Genomic DNA, 20,224 nt, shown 5'->3' with positions numbered 1-20,224 from the left:
ATCCAACAGGTTGTGTCGTGGCCCCGCCCACCAATTAGCCTGCTAGCCTAATCTGCCTAGCTGCAGGCAATACCGTTGCGCAACCTATTCACAACAACTGCGTACTGGCTGCATAGCTTGCGTGGAGTAGGCAATGAATCAGGATTGCTTGTTCTTTTCAGCTTTATCTTTTTAATTAATTTGTAAAAGCCACCACCACCACCTTAGCTGATGTCCATCACTGCAAGCTAAACTAATGGTGCTAGCTGCTGTGTGGTGCTTCTTTCTCGCTGTCCCACAGGCTAACACTGCTAGCCAACGTTTGTCTTCCGTAGACGTTCTCACACGCGGGGGGGAGGGGGGGGGGGGGGCTCTTTTGCTCTTTTCCCCTCCAATTTTGTCAAGTCATTTCAAAATGATTGTCCCTCAACTACCTCCACCTCTCTTACTTATTTTACAATCAGGAAGGAGAAACGCAGTTTTTCCGCGACTGGCTAATTTGCCCTAAACGCTCCCCCGCTGCTAGCATGTAGCATCACATGTAGCTTCACATTTACACTACCAGAAAAGACAAACCTTATGCAATATTTACAACTGTCTACACTGCAGAGAGACACTGGAGACATTAAACATGAGCAAGATGCAACAAAGAAAAACACCTCCAATAACTCCAAATGTGCTTGTGAAGAGTTTTAATATAAAACGAGTTATTTTACATTTGTATTGTTTCCTACGTAGTTCCCTGTGTGTTCATACGTAGTTCCCTGCGTGTTCCTACGTAGTTCCCTGCGTGTTCATACATAGTTCCGATGCCTTCAGTGAGAATGAAAGAAAAGACTTCATTGAATTCATAGAGCGAGTGCAAACTTTTGACCGGCAGTGCAGCTTCATGTTCATGTTCATGTAGCGTCCGAGTCCGTGTCTTCCTGTGTCTGTGAGCGTGTTGCTCCCCCCACCCCCCACTTCCCTCGAGGCCGCTCTGTAGTGAGAAGCACATGTGGCGTCGGAGCCGTCGGATGGATTCCAGGAAATAAAGAAAAAGCCCTGCGTGCCAGAGGATAGTGTTGCAGCAGCAGCAGCAGCAGCAGCAGCAGCAGCAGAAGAAGCAGCAGAAGCAGCAGCAGAAGAAGCAGCAGAAGCAGAAGCAGCGGCAGCGAATTGTCTTTTTTTGGAGGGATGGAGTGGGCGTGTCTTCTTGCAGCCTCCTCTCACCCCCCCTCCTGATGGCTTTTCCCTTCCCAACCAGCTGCTCTTCGTCCCGCAAGCACTTCAGGATCGATCAGACCCGAGATGGAAGCTGTCTCCTCTCCTCCTCCTCCTCCTCCTCTTCCTCCTCCTTCTCCTCATTCTCTTCCTCCTCTCACCTCCTCCTCCTCCTCCCCTTTCCTCCTCCTCATCCTCCTCTCCCTCCTCATCCTCCTCCTCCTCTTCCTCCTCCTCCTCCTCCTCTTCCTCTTTCCTCCTCCTCCTCCTCCTCCTCCTCCTCCTCCTCCTCCTCCTCCTCCTCCTCCTCCTCCCTCACTGTCCCTCTGCTGTTTTCTCTCCCTGGCTGCACTGATAAATGTTGAGACCTTGTTGGCGAAGAAAACATCCCGTCGAAAGGACGCATCATTCATCTCACACACACACACACACAGTCTGCTCACGTTCTCATCGCTCGACCTTCCTCCCGCCGACACCGAGGGACAAAAAATCCTCTGCGATCTTTTTTTATTTGACGTTGTTTCACCTCCACGTTGTCACAGTTGTCGTCGTTGACGCACAGCGACGACAACAGAGGGGTAGTTGTGTGTGTGTGTGTGTGTGTGTGTGTGTGTGTGTGTGTGCGTGTGTGTGTGTGTGCGTGTGTGTGTGTCTCTACTGAGATGACATGGCGCTGAGCTCATCTCGCCTGGGGGAGCAGCAGGAGGAGGAGATGAAGAAGCAAGGTGCTGGAGCCAGGTAGGCTAGGGCTAGCTCGTGGCTAAGCTACGTCGACGTTACGGCTAAGCTAGTGCTGTATGGCTAGGTTAGGGCTAAGCTATGGCTAGGCTAGGGTTAGGTTGCGCCAATGTTACGGCTAGGCTAGGGCCAGACCAGGCATGGGCAAACTACGGCCCGGGGGCCATATGCGGCCCGTTAGGCTTCTTAATCTTGAAGAAATAATAATGTTAGTAACTAAGTGATCAAAACGTATCCCATAATATATTTATATTTTTTCCTCCTATGAGGTGGGTCACCAAAACACTCCATCCATCTGCTGCTGCTCCGGCCCCTCTGTCACGTTTTAAAACCCATTGTGGCCCCAATAGTTAGTCTGTGGCTAGACTACAGCTAGGCTATGACTAGCCAACGGTTACGCTGTGGCTAGGCTATCTAGCTAAGCATCTGCATCCGTGTCTGTGTGGATTCAACAGAACCTGGCCCGTCCATCAGCTGGCGTTCCCAGCATTCCCAGCGTTCCCAGCGTTCCCAGCTGGACCTGAACGCACCTCGTCTTGACGCTGATTCAAATGAGGCTGAGCGTGTTTTGTGGGGGCGGCGCCAGCAGCGAGACACGCCCACCGCCACGGCGCTGGAAGCCACTGGGACTTTAAATCAAAGCTGCTGAGGAATTAGCCTCGTGTTTGGTTCCGCCACATGCACGCACGGCTCTGTGTGTGCATGAGAGTGTGTGTGTGTGTGTGTGCGCGCACGGTGGAAAAATGGGAGCTGTCAGTCAACATAATGAGAGCAACCTTCACTGCACACACACACACACACACACACACAGTGGAAGTGTGTATAATTGGTTTCCTCTCCGGGACGACAGACCTGCTCACTGGACGAGATCCGCCCGGCGACTCGGCCCCCCCACCAACCCGATCACATGATCAAACTTTTTTAAAGCCCCCCCACCTCCTCTCTCACTCTCTCTCTCTCCGTCTTTCTCTCTCTCTCTCTCACTCTCTCTCTCCGTCTCTCTCTCTCTCTCTCTCTCTCTCTCCGTCTCTCTCTCTCTCTCCGTCTTCTCCTGACGTGTTTTCAATCAGGCGGAATGAGACTTTATCGATCGGCGGGTGGGGGAGGGGCTGAGGAGGAGGAGGGGATCTCGGGGGGTTATTTAAGGATTTTTTTTGCAAAGACAGAATGGAATGATGATGATGGAGGGATGAGGAGAGAGAGAGAGAGAGACAATGACAGAGGAAGTGTGAAAAGTAAAGGGTCACTTCACTGCTTTCTGCTCCTGATGCTCCCTGAGGAATGTCCCTGTGTGTGTGTGTGTGTGTGTGTGTGTGTGTGTGTGTGTGTGTGTGTGTGTGTGTGTGTGTGTGTGTGTGTGTGTGTGTGTCCGTTCTCTTTGTTTGAGCTTTTTTCGCTTCTTTTGGTGTCATTTCAAGACATTTGTCACATTTTTCTTCTTCTCTTTCTACTTCTTCTTCTTCTCCTTCTCCTCTGATCTTTTCTTCCTGATCGCTCTCATCTCTGCGTCAGCGAACCTTTTTGGGATGTGTTGCATTTCTCAACATCTCGTTTAAAGATTAGAAGAGGGGAAAAGATTTGCTCCCTTATTCACATTTATTCTGTTAGCATCCGTTAGCATCTGTTAGCATCCGTTAGCATCCAACCCAAACTTTTCCACGACGCGGGTCACATGACTACTGTGACGACCGACTATTGTCTGCTTTTTTTTTTTTTTTTAATTGAGTTTTAATTTGTTTCTGCTTGTGATGGGTCTGACCTGGTCTGACCCGTACCAGTCTGAGCCAGTCTGACGGTTCAGACTGGCTCAGACTGGTACGGGTCAGACCAGGTCAGACTGGTTCAAACTGGGTCAGTCCAGTTCGAACCGGAACCGGGTCAGTCCGGGTCAGACCGGGTCAGACTGGGTCCAGCCTGCGACTGTGCGACGTCCTGATTGAATGAAAGCTCTGCGGCCGTCGTCGTCACTGACGGGAATAATTGTCCTTTAAATCTCCTGCAGGTCCCCGCAGACACTCGTAAACCCGCCGATGACCTCGTCTGTTTCCAGACACACACACACAAACACGCACACACACACACACACACACACGCACGCACGCTGCTCTAATCTGCTGCGGAGCAGAGCTGCATTTTCAGGCCTAATTTCATTAGCGGAATGCAATAACAGTGTGTTGTGTCCAACTGCGTGCACATGTTTCATGGTGCACGTGCGTGTAAGTGGTCATACATTAGGCTGTATGCGAGTGTGTGTGTGTGTGTGTGTGTGTGTGTGTGTGTGTGTGTGTGTGTGTGCGTATTCTGCTGCTTTTTAGGGCCAAATCTGTGTCACCCGAGCGGAGATTTAACCATCGCTCCCCATCAACATTCCTCCCTGTGCGTGTGTGTGTGTGTGTCGTGTCTGTGTGTGTGTGCGCGTGTGTGTGTGTGCGTGTGTGTGTGTGTGCGCCAGGCTCTGCGGCGTGAACGCTTTGTGAAAGTTTCTTTTGCGTCTCAGATTTCATGTGAATCTATTTTTGAACTCTCTGCCGGCGTCGTGCACTCGTGCGTTTAATATAATAGTGTGAGGGAGAACCGAAGGGGGGAAAAAATGTGTTTCTTTTTTTTTTTTTCTTTCTTTTTCGGGGGGGGAAGTTTTAGAATTTACAAAAAACAAAAAAAAAGTAAAAAGTGGTTCCGTCTGTTCACTTCGGTTGTCAGCAACGAAGCAACGGACGCCATCCAAAACCTTGAGTCTTTTATTTTGTGTCTCGGTGAAGAGTTGACACACGCACGCACGCACGCACGCACGCACGCACGCACACACACGCACGCACGCACACACACACACACACAAGCAGAAAAATCTTTCTTTCGATTCAAAGATCAGGGTTTTTTTTTCCTTCTTCCAGCAAATTACAATGTTTGTGATCAGTAGGTGTGTATGTGTGTGTGTGTGTGTGTGTGTGTGTGTGTGTGTGTGTGTGTGTGTGTGTGTGTGTGTGTGCACAATGAGAAACAGGAAGTCTGGCAGGTTGCGACCTTCGGTGCTGCAGAAGCTCCCAAACAAGGGAGTTTTTGAGGGACCGACTGCGTGACAGCGAGTTGCATATTGCACAACGTGAACGTTTTAAAGCGGCCGTGTTGCCGGCGGACGCACAATCACACAATCACACAGTCAGACAAACACACAGTCAGACAGACAGACAGACGACCTCGGGGGTCGGAGAAAAAACTGTTTCGCTGTTTGGTGATTCTGCTCACTGCTTGAACGTCGCACATTTGGATGAAGTTTGAGTTCCTCTTCCTCTTCCTCTTCCTCTTCCTGTCCCCCTGGCGGCCTGTAGATGGAGCTGTCGGACAGCACCTCCCACACCATCACCGACGCCTACGCTGGGAAGGAGTACATCATCCAGGTGGGCGGCCGTCCTCCACGCATTTCTTTTTTTCGCAAAGCTGCAAAACAAAACAACAACAAGAATTTCAGGTGTAAAGACCGGTTGCGCTATGGCTTAGCCGCTACTATTAGCAGCTAATCCATAATGTGAATATAACAATCATAATCATAATAATAATATTCATTGGATTTTGCCCGGTTTAGGTTATAAAAAAAAGGTTTTTGCCGTTTTCCCCAAAAAGCGTTGAATGAAATGAACTGAAAACGCCACAACAGCTGTGCAATAAGAAGATACGCCAAGTCAACCAAAAACTTCTGTAAAAACGTGGGATAATTTGTTCTACTTCTCGGCCAACAGGTGGCGGCCAAGGACACAGAGATCGGGACGTGGAGCGACTGGAGCGTGGCCGTGCACGCCACGCCCTGGATCGAGGACCCGCTGCCCATCACCTCCACCGCCGAGGTCGACTTCTCCACCGGTGAGTCCACGTCTGACATCTTTGATACATGGGGCAGTACCACGGCCGGCCACCGGGGGCGGGGGGGCTCAAGACGTTCCTGTTACTTGTCTGGCCGTCCTGTCTGTTTGTCTTAAGAAATGTTGCTGTCATTCTTCCCATTCTATCTTGGTTTTTAATCGCCACCGGATTCAAAACGTAGGCTGTGTGTATACATATATATAGAGATATATATATGTGTGTGTGTATAGGTCCGACTGCCTGGAGGCAGCAACCGGAGCACCCTGGTTTGGAGAGAGAGAGAGGGAGAAAGAGAGAGAGGGAGAGGCAGAGAAAGAGAGAGAGGGAGAGAGAGAGGGAAAGACATGTGTATTGTGTCAGGGGGGACAGGATTTTTTTAGTTTTTTTCCAAATAATGAAAAGAAAAAAACCTCCCGTCTGTCCTGGAGTGTCGGATCACTGAAAGATCTTGGCGTAATCTCCAGAGAGTTACACACACACACACACACAAGGACAGGAAGTGTCAGTGGTAGCACACCCCCTCCCCCGCCACCGCCGCCCCTGGACGGCTCTGCAGAAGGTCAAGGGTCACTCGCTTGACAGAGCACTCGGCGATCGTCTAGTCGAGTCTGGGGGCCTCGTCACGTCTCGTCTCATCTCAGCCTCACCCTCTCCCTTGAGGGAAGGGGGGGTCGGGGGGGGGGGGCAGCGGGAGGCGAAGGAGTGTGAGGCGGCTGAGCCTTCGTGAAACCTGTTGGCGGCGCCGTTGTCGCCTTTCATCAGGTTTTTGTCGTCTGATTCTGTCTGATGATGAAGTTGTCGGGCTCGCTCACGTTTCCGGCTGTGTTTATGGGGTTCTTATCAACCTGAAGCTAGCTGTATGTAGCCTCAGCGCTAAGCTATCCCGAGCTCTGCGGGTCGTGTTCAGGGCAAATACACAAATGATAGAGCCCCCTGGTGGAGGGATGGTGAGGAGGTTTAGCACTAGCGTAGGGCGCCGGGCTAGATTAGCACTGCTAATGCTTCAAGCTAAAAAAAAACAGCAAAGAAAATGTCAGAAATTGCTTGAAACACTTCGGTATCGTGTTGTTGGTCTGTTGGCCGGGCCTTTGTCTTGGTTCCCTCACGTTTGTTCACTGTTTTTCTTGTTTTTTGTAAATTCTTTTTGACCCGACACTCCATCTGCACACGACTCAGTGTTGATCCCATCTGACTGCTAGCATGTTAGCTGTTTCTAGTCTCACAGCTAACAAAGTTAAAGGTCCAAACAAGGCCAGAAATCAGTTGGAACACAAGTCGTATTATTATTTTTATCATTATCATTATTATTATTGATTGATCAATCGATTGATTGATTGATTGATTAATGTTCTGAGCATGTGATCTGGAATCCTGCTCCTCCACCATCCGTGGACCGACTGGAGCAACTTGCTGCTCCATCCCGCAGTGTCTGAGCAGGAGAAACAGTGCCACAGTGACCCCTGTTGGCCAGCAGCAGCGCTGCACACTCCCTCCACCCGCAGCAGCAGCAGCAGCAGCAGTCGATGAGTTCAGACTGAGACGTGACACAAACAGCCCACACACACACACACACACACACACACACACACAGCTACTTTATTAACGGCCGATGACATCATCAGCTTCAAAGGGATCCTGGCTGAGCGGCACTTCCTGTTCTCTCGGCTCCAAAACAGGAAGTGGCCGAACACATCGATCAGTGTAATCAGGTCCTGCTGCTGCTGCTGCTGCTGCTGCTGCTGCTGCTGCTGCTGCCCTGACTCACCTGAGTGATGTCATCAGCCCTCCTGCGCCGCCCTCTTCCCTCCTCCAGGGGGCCAGAAATTCACGTCAGCGTGGGATTGTTATTAATTCTATTTTTATTTTCTATTTCCTTGCGTGTCCGGTGTGAGTCTCTTGTGTGACAAACCTGACAATCATCAGGTTACACAACAAACTCGTGTCACTGACGCACAACCTGCACCGTGTTTTTGTGTTGCGTCGGCGTTTGAGTCCAGTGAAGCTGAAGTCCTCCTCAACATCTGCCCCAGTTGTTTGTTTGTTTGTTTCTTCATTTGGATTTTCCAGAAATTAAGAAAAAGAATTCAGATCAGAAGAAAAGATTCTGGGGACGACTGTTGTTGCTTTATCAAATTAAATTCTTCTTTTCATGAAGAGAATATAATATTACACTTTAAAAAGTTGTATTTTAATGTTAATTAAAAAAAATCCAATATTGGCAATAGACACGCCACCTGCTGGTGGAGACAAGAATTTGCTTCTTCTTTTTTTCCCCCAGAGGCCGTCGATCGAAGATCTTGACAGTCTTTAAAACCAAAACCTCTTTTTTTCACGCTGTGTTCGGGCCAGAATGAGAATTCTCATTTTAATTTTTTTTACGACGAGCTCGGCATTGATTGCACTCACTGATTGGAATTGATTGGAGCTCCTCTCCCGCTGAACCTTCCTTCCCTCCTTAATTCCTTCCTTCCCTCCTTCCTTCCTTCCTTCCTTCCTTCCTTCCCTCCTTCATTCCTTCCTTCCCTCCTTCCCTCCTTCCTTCATTCCTTCCTTACCTCCTTCCCTCCTTCCTTCATTCCCTCCTTCCTTCATTCCTTCATTCCTTCCTTCCCTCCTTCCTTCATTCCCTCCTTCCTTCCCTCCTTCCCTCCTTCCCTCCTTCCTTCCTTCCCTCCTTCCCTCCTTCCCTCCTTCCTTCCCTCCTTCCCTCCTTCCCTCCTTCCTTCCTTCCCTCCTTCATTCCTTCCTTCTTTCCTTCCTGGCACTACCAGGCTCCGCCCCCCTGGAGCGCCGCTCACTCGCTCACCGACTGCTTTGTGTGTGTTTTGTGTGTGTCTTGTGTGTCAGACTGCAAGACGTCGCCCATCCCCTCGTCCAAGGCCCCGCAGAAGGCCGAGCCGGCGGTGGGCCGGGCCGCCCGCCTCCTCACCCTCTTCTCCCCCCTGCTGGTAGGAATGCTGCTGCTGCTGATGTGGTGAGCGAGCCAGCGGGCGGGCGGACGAGCGAGCCGGCGAGCAAGCGCGCACGTACGCACACGCACCCACTCTGCTTAGACAAGAATACGAAAAATGTTCTTCTCTTAAAATGCAAAAAGTAAAAAAAAATCAGAAATTCATTTAAAAAACGAACAAAACGTGTAAAATAAAATGTACAGTTGTTGTATACTTTATAAACAGACATATTTACATATACTGAAATACATGTGTATATAAAAACATTCTTTTATATTTTGAATAAATATTCTATACCTTATACATATATATTTATATATAATACATATTTGATTATTTATTATTTTTGTTTAAATAATACATTAGACTGTTAAAATGAACTAGCATGAAAATGTATACAGATACATCGATAGATAAATAGATAGACGCAGATGTTGTGTGTGTCACTGCGTGAAAATATGTGACCGTCCCCCTGTGCTGCTCTCTGTGCAGATGTGGGGGCGTGGCCTCTGGTCGGAGGGGGAGGAGCCTGGTCTCTTTTTTTTTCTATTTTGCACACGTCCCCTGGATTCGGTGCATCGACCATTTTTTTGCTCATCACTCACTTCTTCACGGGCCGCGATGACTCAGACGTGAAATCGGACGACGACGATGCCTTCTTCTTCTTCTTCTTCTTCTTCTTCTTCTTTTTCTTCTTCTTCTCCTTCACCTTCTTCTCCTTCTTCTTCTTCTTATTTTTATTTTTTGGGAAAAAAAAAAAATTCCATATTGGGATTATCGGTCTCCAAATCTCCAGAGGAACTTTTTTTGGAACGTCGTCCCAACCTGAATCACTTTCATCATCACCGCCAACAACAACAAAGACCATGACGACAGAGGCAGCAGCAGCAAGAGGAGGCGGCAGTGGAAAAATAAACATAAACAGTCTCATGTTGCCCCCTTGTGGCCGCGAGTGGACACTGCAGACGACGGCTTGGATTCTCCTGCAGAGCTCCAACTTTTCATCTTGACCTTCTCCCTCTCGACTCCTGTGTGTGCGTGTGTGTGTGTGTGTGTGTGTGTGTGTGTGTGTGTGTGTGTGTTACAGTAGCAACCACCCCGACCCCACCCCACCACCACCCCCCCATGCAGCTACACCATCATGCCAAAGACTTGACCCCTCCCCTCCCCCACAAACCTCCCTGGTCCACAGACGTTTTGCGAGGCCCCTCAAGTCTCCGTCTGCCTTCTGTGCGTGTAAGTGTGTAAGAGTGTGTGTGTGTGTGTGTGTGTAAGTGTGTGTGTTTTTCACCTGTAAAGACCCCCTGAGGTTTCATCAATCCCCCCCCGGAGCCGCTGGGAGGACCGACACCGTCGTCACCGGCCTCTTCTTCTTCATCATCTCCCACTTCTTCTTCTTCTTCTTCTTCTCCTTCTTTTTCTTCTCCTTCTTCTTCTTCTCTTTCTTCTTTTTTAGACTCGTAGCTTTACGCTCTGCTTCCAGCGACGGACCGGGAGGATGCTGATTGTACAAAAAAAGACAAAACAAACAAAAAAGAAAACAAAAAGAAGCTGAGAGGAAGACAAGGAGGCGGAGCGGAGGAGTGGAGGAGAGAGGGAGCTGCTCTGTGCTGTAAACACCTTTTCTTCTGCCCTTTCTAAGCGTTTCTGTAGCCACGTTCAGCAGTTTGATGTTATTTTATCCGCAGGAGCAACAACAACCGTGTCTTTTATCCTTTTGTGGTTTTGTTTTTGGTTTTAAGTTTCTGGACAAAATAATAATAACAATAATAATAATAAAAGTAATATTAAAGAAACACAAACACACACACACACATGCATAGATTTTTTTTTTTGTTAGTTTTATTTGGGTTTGTTTGTTTTCCAGACGTTCATAACAGCTTTTAATTTCTCCTTTTACGCTATTTTGTAAAACTCTGATACGTAACTTTAACATGGAAGGAAAAAAGTTTATTATTTAATAATAATAATTAATGATAATAATAATAAAAATAATAATCATAATAATAATAATAATGAGGATGATGATGATGATGATAATAATGATGATGATAATGTATGTATTAGCAGTAGAATGTCGTAACCTGTTACCCCCTCCCCCGCTCCCCTCCCCCTCCCCCACCTCAGTGGGGGGGGGGCATTTTTTTATAGATGTATATACGATGGCAGGTTTCAACCATTAAAATGTGACCATTTCACAAAGAACCGCGAGCCGCTGGACTCTTTCGCTGCGGCGCCCTTTGTGACATCACCCAGGGCCCATTCGTAGCCACAGGACCAGGGACGAGTCGCCGGAGTCACAAGTTCCTCCTGGCAGCGACCCCTGTCTGCGAGCGGCCGTGACGGCCGAGCACCGCTCGACCTTTAACCTGATATTTTAGGCGGCTTTAATTAAATGGCAATCGCCATGTTTCTACCGCCACCGCCGCTGTGATCCACATTAACCTCCTGCTTTTGTGTGTGTGTGTGCGTGTGCGTGTGTGTGGAGCTGTCAGCCGCGGCTGCCTCGCTCGGCTCTAATGACTACCTTGACCTTTGGCTGCTAACACGATGAATGACGTGAGTTTGTCTACTTCCACCTCCTCTTCTTCCTCCTCCTCCTCTTCTTCCTCCTCTTTTCCTTCCTCCACCTCCTCAAAATTCTCATTTCGGTTTTTTATTTTCTTCTTGAAGGAATCCAAATTTTTATGAGGAGGTAGCAGTTGTCTGTGATGCACAGCAAGGCCTCCTGAGGGCGCTGGTTCTCTGATTCAACGTCTTGGACTTTTTCAGTTTTGTCCTATTTATATGTTTCCAAAATGACGCCAAGAGGATTTTTTTCGACATTTTGCCAGTGATTAACGTTTGAAACGACCACCGCTAGAGGGAGCCAGAGAGCTGCCATGCGCTCTTTCTCTGTCCATGGTGCTGAAGACTCGCCAGTCAACGTCGTCAACCGTCACTCGGCTGGTGTTTATTTTCCGTGGATACTTTTGCTAGGAGGAATGAAAAGACATTCAATTCAACACTTGAGCTCTCAACATTCGACCTCTAATTAGTTTGTATCAGATTAATTAATTCATCGATGAATTACCAAAACAACTTTTTTTCATCATCTCATAATGGTCACTCGTTAATAGTTAATAACATTTGTAAACTTAGATTGTAAATTTAAAAAAAAAATGAACAGCAAAGTATTCAGCTGTAACTTGGTATTCAATATTGTTGCTCCGCTCTCTTCTTTACTGCTTTCACTCCTTTCAGGTTCAGGCTGACTCAAAATCAAGTGGGAAGGTAAATCGTCTCTCTGTCTCTGGTGAATATGATGAACCTTCACTTTGTGCCTCGACCTTGGCTGTTTGACAAGGTCACACAGGCAAGGCAGACAGACAGACAGGAGAAGAGACACTCAATCGCACACACACACTAAAAAAAAAAAAAGATTTTTGTGAAGCGAACCAGGATCTTCGAGTCCCCCTTGGTGGAAGCAGAACCCTTCGGCAGGAGGTGGAGGTGGAAACCAGACCGACTGAGGCGCAGCCGGAAACACGTTTGAAATGCAAAAAGACTCCCTGCCGGCGAAGAAGAAGAAGAAGCGGCTCCTCGTAATCATCCCATTAAAACGGATTAAAGCCGTCTTTCCAGATATCGTCCGGGAGCTTTAACGGAGACATGATTAAAATTGAATATTTCATAAGGGCGGCGGGATTTAATACTGCGCGGCGAGTGAGTTTCAGCATGGTGACAGGCAGCTATTTAAAAAGCTTCCGCCCGGGACTTGGTGTTAAAGGTTGGGATTATATTCTGTCCGACACGTTGATTAGCTGTAGCCGCTCCGCTGCGGAACCGGGGTTTAGCTTTTGAAGTGACACGTTTTACCCTCGTTTATATCCCAAGGCACCAGTTTGAAGAGGCTCAGGTTTTTTTTTTTAATGCTCTGGTCTCTGCTTCCATCTAGCGACAGTTAGCGGAACTTCACCTGCAGAGAGTCGATTTTTATTTCCCCGCCTGCCTTTTTAATAGTGACGAAGCTAAATGTCACATCTGATTTGTCGTAATCAGACGTATTGTTGCATTAATGATCATATTAACCTTTCGGTGGAGCGGAGATATAATTAATCAGAATACTCCTGTGATTGTGAAATGTATGTCTGGGAAAAGTGTGAAGGGTGTGGAGCTAATAAACAAATAAGTAAATAATATTTATTGAAATGGAGGAGCGACCACTTCAATGTGTGGTGTGACAGTTGGGATGGAAATTTTGTTAGCGACAGGGTTAGGGTTACCTAAGCCTAACCCTAATTTCAGCCTTATCGCTAACCCTAATTCAATGCAAGTCTATGAGGGTCAAAGGTCAACTTTGTCCTAGAGACATGGGGCCACTTGTTGCTTCACCAGGATCCCCTAAGACACACCCACACCAAATTTGGGGCTTCTAGCCGATGAGGAACCCCGAAACCCTAACCCTAATTTCAGCTAACCCTAATTTCAGCCTTATCGCTAACCCTAATTCAATGCAAGTCTATGAGGGTCAAAGGTCAACTTTGTCCTAGCGACATGGAGCCACTTGTTGCTTCACCAGGATCCCCTAAGACACACCCACACCAAAGTTGGGGCTTCTAGCCGATGAGGAACCCCGAAACCCTGAACCCTAATTTCAGCTAACCCTAAACCCTAACCCTAATTTCAGCTAACCCTAAACCCTAACCCCAACCCTAACCCTAACCCTATTTTAAAAAAATAGTCTTAAAATTGTTGTCTCCCTTTTGATTATTTGCCTCTATTACATGTTATATTGTTATTAAGAGCACATGTTTAGAACATCTAATTGCATAAATCACCCAAAAAATAAAGAAAATCATCTGGTGAAAGACGCTAAGGTCAAGCATGGCAAGATGATCCGTAACACTGGTCAGGCTTCGCTGAAGGCACTGCTGTGTGTCCGAGTCTTCAAACATTGTTTCGATCGGGGGGGGGGCAAAGAAAAGAAAATACTTTTGTTTGTTTTTCCCCTCCCTATCGGCCTGCAGGTGGCAGCAGATCGACGCGAAACATGAGGCTCCGCGAAGGAAAGCGGAAGTGACGTAAAGAGTAAGCGCCAGTCCCGGACGGAGAGGGGAATGGGGTGAGTGTTGCTGTTTTCTTCCAACTCACGGGTCACAGGTTTTTGTTTTGTTTTGTTTTGTTTTTTAATTATATATATGTATATGTATGCATATACATACACACAACACAAGCACAGCCACACATACACATACACGCCGTTGCCGTGGTGTTGTCAATCCTGACGTCGCATCGCCTGAATCTGTGGCTGCCGACAAGCTTAGCTGTCATGCTAGTAAGCTAGTTGTCAACAACCAGCAGGTCAGCGGTGATCGGAGGGGGGAGGGCGCTGTCATATCATTCTTCTCAACAGTTCACCGGTGGGAAAATGACGACGGGCTTCTCACAGGAAGCAGCAGCAGCAGCAGCAACAACAACAACAACAACAAAAGCACCACAACCCTTGTTTGCTGTCTGCCAGCTGTTGTGTTTCTTGTTTTTCTACCCCCTGTGAGCTGCTGAGATGATCAGATCAAGTCTAACATTGTCTACTAGCATGTAGCATTTCGGGGTAATCTGTGGCTGAAGTAACACATCACATACAGTACAAAATCTTCTTTCATGGGCACATTCAAAAATTATTTAAAAAACAAAATCAAAATGATTTATGCAAATTCCTCCACTATCTCTGAGGAGATTTTCAACTTGGTTCACTGTAGCGTTTTCTGATAATCTGATGCTGAAGTTATACACTGCGTACAGTACTAAACCTGCTTTTGTGGGATGATTCAAAAATTATTCAAAAAAAACAAAATCAAAACATTTTCTGCAAATTCCACCAGATTCTTGTTCGACGTGTCCTCAACCACTTCTGAGGTGATTTTCAACTTGTATCACTGTAGCATTTTGGAATAATTTGGGCCCCTGGGCCAGAAGTTTGACACCGATGCTGTGAACAAATCAGTGACCGTTCCAGTTCGCCTCTAGTTTGCCAGAAGAACAGCGGAGGAATTCACACCGACGTTGTGTTTTCTCCTGCAGCGGCTGCGACTCTTGACCTCCGCCAGCGTCCTGACTCCGCCCCCTCCCCCCTCCGACATGCAAGGATTCTACTCCAAGCTGGACTCGTCGTCGCCGTCCTCGTCGCCGCTGCTGGGCGGCGGGCGGGGCGCGGGCGGCGCCGTGCCCCTCAGCCTGGCGGTGGAGGCGGAGAAGGCCCAGGCCCTCCTGCAGACCTTCAGCTCCGCCTCCCTGCTGGCCTCGGCGGGGCTGGGCGCCTTCTGCGTGGCGGCCGACCACGCCCTCCAGCTGCCCGTCGTCCAGGGCCACCTGTGGCTGCGCGCCGCCCTGGACAACGCCACCCACGGCGTGGTGGGCCTGTGGTCCTGGGCGGTGGTCATCGGCCTGAGGAAGAGGAGCGACGTGTACGAGGTGCTGCTAGCCGGCCTGCTGGCCTCCATCATCGACCTGGACCACTTCTACATGGCCGGATCCCTGTCGCTCAAGGTCAGAGTCTGTGTGTGTGTGTGTGTGTGTGTGTGTGTGTGTGTGTGTGTGTGTTTGTTTTGCTGCTTTTTTGGGACGAATTTGTGTCACCTAATCGGAGATTTAACCATCGCTCTCATCAACAGTCCTCCCTCTGTGTGTATATATATATATATATATATATATATATATATATATATGTATATATATATGTATATATATATATATATATATATATATATATATATATGTATATATATATGTATATATATATATATATATATATATATGTATGTATGTATATACATATATGTATATACATATATATATATATATATATATATATATATATATATATGCATTTTAATGCATTTTATAGTAGTTGTATCATAGTTCGATAGAATGCAAAATCTCAATCTCCTCCTCTTCTGTCTTCTCCTCCTTCACTTCAATCTCCTCCTCTTCTTCTTGTTCTTCCCCACCTCCTCCTCCCTGCCCCTCCCCCCAGGCGGCCACCTCCCTCCCGCAGCGGCCCCCGCTGCACTGCTCCTCGCTGCTCCCGGTGCTGTGCGTCTCCCTGCGCCTCCTCATGTGGCTGTGCCGGCTGAAGGACTCGTGGTGCTCGCTGCCGTGGATGCTCTTCGTCAGCGGCGCCACGCACCATGTGCGGGACGGCGTGCGGCGGGGCCTGTGGGTGTGGCCTCTGGGTGGCACGGCGCCGCTGCCCTACTGGCTGTACGTCAGCACCACAGCCACACTGCCACACCTCTGCTCCGTGCTGATGTACCTGACGGGCACCAGGGACGTCATGTCGGCCAAGCACGGCGTGGCCATCGACGTCTAGGAGGGGGGCGGGGGAGGGGTACAAAGGGGGAGGGGTGGGGGCGGCGCCGCCAGGACGCCCCTCTGGCTCCGCCCCGCGAGAACGCCGACGAATGGCGGAGCTGCTTTTCCCGCTAGTTTAACCTTCAGGACGGCGGCGTTTCTCAGCAGAGGCCCAGCGGCTGCTTCTGCTCCTCCTTCTCTTTGTTCTACTCCTTCTACATCTCCTCCTCCTCCTTCTTCTTCTTCTCCTTCTCCTCTTCCTTCTTCTCCTTCTCCCCCACTGTTTTCTCCTCCTCCTCCTTCTCCTCTTCCTCCTCTTCCTCCTTCTCCTCCTTCTTCTCCTACTCCTCCTCCTGCTTTTTCTCCTTCTCCCTCTCCCCCACTGTTTTCTCCTCCTCCTCCTTCTCCTCTTCCTTCTTCTCCTTCTCCCCCACTGTTTTCTCCTCCTCCTCCTTCTCCTCTTTCTCCTCTTCCTTCTTCTCCTACTCCTCCTCCTGCTTTTTCTCCTTCTCCCTCTCCCCCACTGTTTTCTCCTCCTCCTCCTCTTCCTTCTTCTCCTCCTTCTCCTACACTGTCTTCTTCTCCTTCACCTCCTCCTCCTTCTTCTCCTCCTCTCTTTTGGTCCACTGCAAGGCATTCTGGGATACGGCCGGTTGGCCTCTGAGAGCTGTAACACATTCCGCCGCCAAATAGAGGCCCCTGCTCTGGCTCCTCCCACTCTCTGTGGACGATGACGAATGGCGGAGCTGCTTTTCACGCTCTCCCTCTAGGCTCCGCCCACTGCTCCCGGGGGGCGGGGCCTAGTCGAACCTTCACGCTCCTCTGATCCACTTCTGGAGTGTCAGGACGGCGGCGTTTCTATACCGCTGCTGTTTTTTTTCCTTCTTCTTCTTCTTCTCTGTTTTTGTGTTGGCTGCAAGGCATTCTGGGATACGATTGGTTAGAGGTTGGTGGGAGGGGGTTGTTTTTTGTTTTTTTTTAAAGTTTCACTTCAATCACTTCAGTGTTTAGATGTTCATGTGAAGAAGCCGAAGTCCGTCTCTTCCCTTCTCGTGTCTGTGGAATCATATTTAATCACGTAGTGTAGCGGCGAGGGTCAGGGGTCAAGGGTCAAAATAATAAAAATAAAAGTGGGGCGGGTGGGGGGGTTGGGAGGGGACACAGTATCACATTCATTCTTACCTGTGTAACATTCTAAGGGATTCATCAGGGGCAGCGATGATGTTCTATGGCCACTAGGGGGCAGAAGGGAACTACAGGGGGATTGACACTGTGTTTGCAGTTGTGCAGGTGGTTTTTATTGTTTTTTGAAAAGCTGTGAATGAATTTATTTGATGCTCAGTGTTGTTGTTTTGCTGCTATTATATTTGTTTTTATTAAGTTTTGCTAATGTTATTTATTGAAATGTTTTTCCTCTTTTCAGTGATTTTGTACTGTTTTGACACAAAGGACCACATTTTTTTTCTTCAAAAGGGAAATGCTGTTTTTGTTTTTTTTGTTTTTGATGGTTTTGCACAAACTGCACTTGTGTAACTTTTGCCAGAACAAAGTGATTTTGTCGTTTCTTTCAAACTTCTACAGCTGCGGTTGTTTTACAATGCCAGGTTCACTCTCGCAAAAATCACTTTGAAATTTTGCACACACTGTTTTCTTTCCAACGTTTATATTTTAAATGCCGTATCGAATTTTATTTCCGGTTTGAGCACTTAGAAAATATAATTTCCTGTTTGTTCTTTAAGACAATAAAATAATAAAACTTTCTTCCGGCTGAGCTGTTGGAGGTTTTGTTTCTGCATTTTATAAAAATGACACTTCAATCCAAATTTGCATGAGACTATAATAAAATCTTCTGTCATTTATTTCTTTCTTTTGTAGTTTGACAACGTACCACAGGGAGGCAGCGTGTGTGATAAAATAGTATTTTATTTCACAGAGACTTTGAACGAAAACAGGAGGGAAAATTACAAAATAAAAGAAATAAAAACAGCTTATGGTGACTTTGTCGTACACACAAAGCGCTAAAACAACAACGACTATGTACATCGGAGAGCGGGAAGCCTGAGTGTCGTCGACAGGAAGCCGGAGGCTGATCGGCTGATCAGCTGATCATCACTTCCTCTAGATTCTCAGAGCTCAGAACTTTTCACACGTCTTTCATTTTTTGTTTGTTTTTGTTTTTTTGTTATTTTTTTACAATCAGTAAAAAAAAAATAGAAATTGCAACTGGCCTTGTGTAGTTGGGCTACAATTAATTGATGAATTCAGGATTGAAACCAAATATTCATAAGCAAAAAATAAGAAACATTTTAAAAAAAAATAAAAGCAGAATCATTCATGTTTTATGTTTAAAAACAAAACAAAAAAAGACGTTTGAAAAGTTCAGATCTCTGAATAAAAACAAACTGTGGTATGAAAAAAAATTGTGACCAGCTGTGTGAGACCAGATTGACTGAAACAGGAATTCATGCAATGACAACAACAAAAAAGAACAACAAAAAAAAAACAACAAAAAGAGAACGAGTGCGTGAAAACAAGATGAGTTCGGTAAACACGTTGTCTATACAGTAATCGTACAGTGAGGCAGCTTCATATAACTGGCTGGAAAAGACACACACACATGCACACACACGCACGCACTCACGCACGCACGCACATGCACACTCGAGTTTTGATAATTAAATTCTTAAAATTCTTGTCTCTGCAGGTTAAAAGGATTTGAGAGGAGAAGGAGGAGGGAGAGAAAGAAGAGAAAGTGGAGGAGGAAGAAGAGGGGGAGGAGGAATATGAGTAATCAGAGGAGAAAAATGAGAAGGAGAAAGGAGAAAAAGGAGGAGGAAGCAGGAGAAAAGGGAGGATGACGCAGGAGAGAAGGGAGGATGAAGAAGAAGAGGAGAAAAAGGAGGAGGAAGAGTAATAAAACGCACGATGACGGGGACATTTCTCCGCACCAGGACCCGCCCACCGTCGCTGCAGCCGAGTCCAGCAATCAAAGATGTTGAAAAACAACACACACAGATCCTTGGACGGAGAAACTGAAGCCCCCTGAACTCCTCGACAAGACGACGATAGAACGAAACAGCACATAAAAGAAAGAAAAAGTGTGATATACAACAATATACAACAATAACAGAAACAAACTAAACACTTCAAAAAAGGGTCATGCATAATAGGAGCAGCAGACGGCCAATCGGGCGACGACTGCTGCTGCTGCTGCTGCTGCTGTTGCTGCAGGGATAAAACGCCCCCTGGTGGTCACTCCACAGTCAGGGTCAGGTGACCCAGGTGGAGCCGATCAATCACAGCTGAGCTCAGTCGGCTGATGTGAAAAAAAGGTCTGATTGTAAAAAAAAAAAAAAAAAAAAAGGTGCAATCCGCAGGGAAAAATCAATAAAGTTTCAGTTTTTTCCCTCCCGGTTTTGGTGTTTGGTGAGCGGCTAACTGGATTAGCCACTGGCGCTAACAGGGGTGCTAAAACTCGTCTTTCTTTTTCTTTGAAAAAAAATATATGAAAAAATATCCTTTTTTTTGTCTCCTCTTGCTTCTGATTGGCTGCCGCTGCTCCTCTTCTCTCCGCCTTTCACCCAATCAGAAGCAAGCAGGGAGGTTGAGGGGGGTCCACACTTTTGTGTCACTTCCTTTCTCTCTCTCACACACACACACACACACACACACACACACACACACACACACACCTCCTGCAGGAAGCACCTGCTGAGCCTCCTCAAAGCAGGTGAAGGTGAAGGAGGGCGGGACTTCCTGTTTGGCAGCTACACTTCCTGTCCCTTCGCACGGTTCAAAAATAAAAGCAGTCTCTCCTCCTCTTTAGAAAAAAAGAAAAGTCTGGAGGAGTCGGTTTTGTCCCCCGCTGGGAGTGGACGCTGCCGTGGTGCATTGTGGGTAGTGTGGTTCCCTTGCCCCTCCCACCTCTGAAGACTCCTTGCAGATGTCGTCATCCTCGTCGTCGTCCCCCCCCCCCCGGTGGACTGATGCGGCGTTGCATTTGGACGGGCTGGCTGGAGGCCCAGGGTGGGGTCAGGGGTCAAAGGTCAGGGGGCCGGGGTCTCCTGGGTGGAGCGGGAAGATTGAAGATTGACAGGAGGATAAATCAGGACGAGTGAAATGACAGAGCTTCACTCTGAAGGTTGTAATCAGCTGCTGGCTGATGT

At 47.7% G+C, this 20,224-nt stretch overlaps 3 protein-coding genes across 7 annotated transcripts in view; 2 read left to right on the top strand and 1 right to left on the bottom strand.

Moving 5' to 3' along the window:
* Positions 1-10,931, top strand: part of cntfr (ciliary neurotrophic factor receptor) — an 84,928-nt gene extending 73,997 nt beyond the window's left edge. For 3 of the 4 annotated variants that reach the window (XM_076029073.1, XM_076029071.1, XM_076029072.1), the window contains 3 exons: positions 5,247-5,315; positions 5,655-5,775; positions 8,623-8,795. In XM_076029073.1, coding sequence (XP_075885188.1) covers positions 5,247-5,315; positions 5,655-5,775; positions 8,623-8,753 — 321 coding nt within the window. In that variant the 3' untranslated portion in view covers positions 8,754-8,795. Of the gene's footprint in view, positions 1-5,246; positions 5,316-5,654; positions 5,776-8,622; positions 8,796-9,218 lie in introns of those variants that run through there. The other variant, XM_076029074.1, reaches the window with a different exon arrangement.
* Positions 10,932-13,802: 2,871 nt separating this feature from the next.
* Positions 13,803-16,347, top strand: tmem267 (transmembrane protein 267). The gene is made up of 3 exons (XM_076029069.1): positions 13,803-13,830; positions 14,790-15,254; positions 15,742-16,347. The coding sequence occupies exons 2-3, from the start codon at positions 14,847-14,849 to the stop codon at positions 16,075-16,077; spliced, it is 744 nt and encodes a 247-aa protein (XP_075885184.1). The 5' UTR covers positions 13,803-13,830; positions 14,790-14,846; the 3' UTR covers positions 16,078-16,347.
* A 1,616-nt stretch (positions 16,348-17,963) lies between these two features.
* Positions 17,964-20,224, bottom strand: part of il11ra (interleukin 11 receptor subunit alpha) — a 31,462-nt gene continuing 29,201 nt past the window's right edge. Inside the window, exon 12 of one of the 2 annotated variants that reach the window (XM_076029066.1) lies at positions 17,964-20,122. The gene's annotated coding sequence lies outside the window, so the exon portion shown is untranslated. The remainder of the gene's footprint in view (positions 20,123-20,224) is intronic. The other variant, XM_076029065.1, reaches the window with a different exon arrangement.

The sequence above is a fragment of the Nelusetta ayraudi genome, unplaced genomic scaffold, assembly GCF_046127955.1.
Source record: "Nelusetta ayraudi isolate G7.1 ecotype Tasmania unplaced genomic scaffold, CSIRO-AGI_Nayr_v1 ptg000026l, whole genome shotgun sequence".
In the NCBI taxonomy this organism is placed as follows: domain Eukaryota; kingdom Metazoa; phylum Chordata; class Actinopteri; order Tetraodontiformes; family Monacanthidae; genus Nelusetta; species Nelusetta ayraudi.
This window is presented reverse-complemented; position numbering and strand designations above follow the sequence as displayed.

Excerpts from the sequence above, each read along its gene's own strand:
- tmem267 (XM_076029069.1), top strand. The coding sequence starts at position 14,847 with ATGCAAGGATTCTACTCCAAGCTGGACTCGTCGTCGCCGTCCTCGTCG. Across the intron at positions 15,255-15,741 it reads CCGGATCCCTGTCGCTCAAG|GCGGCCACCTCCCTCCCGCA; the intron begins GTCAGAGTCTGT and ends CCCTCCCCCCAG.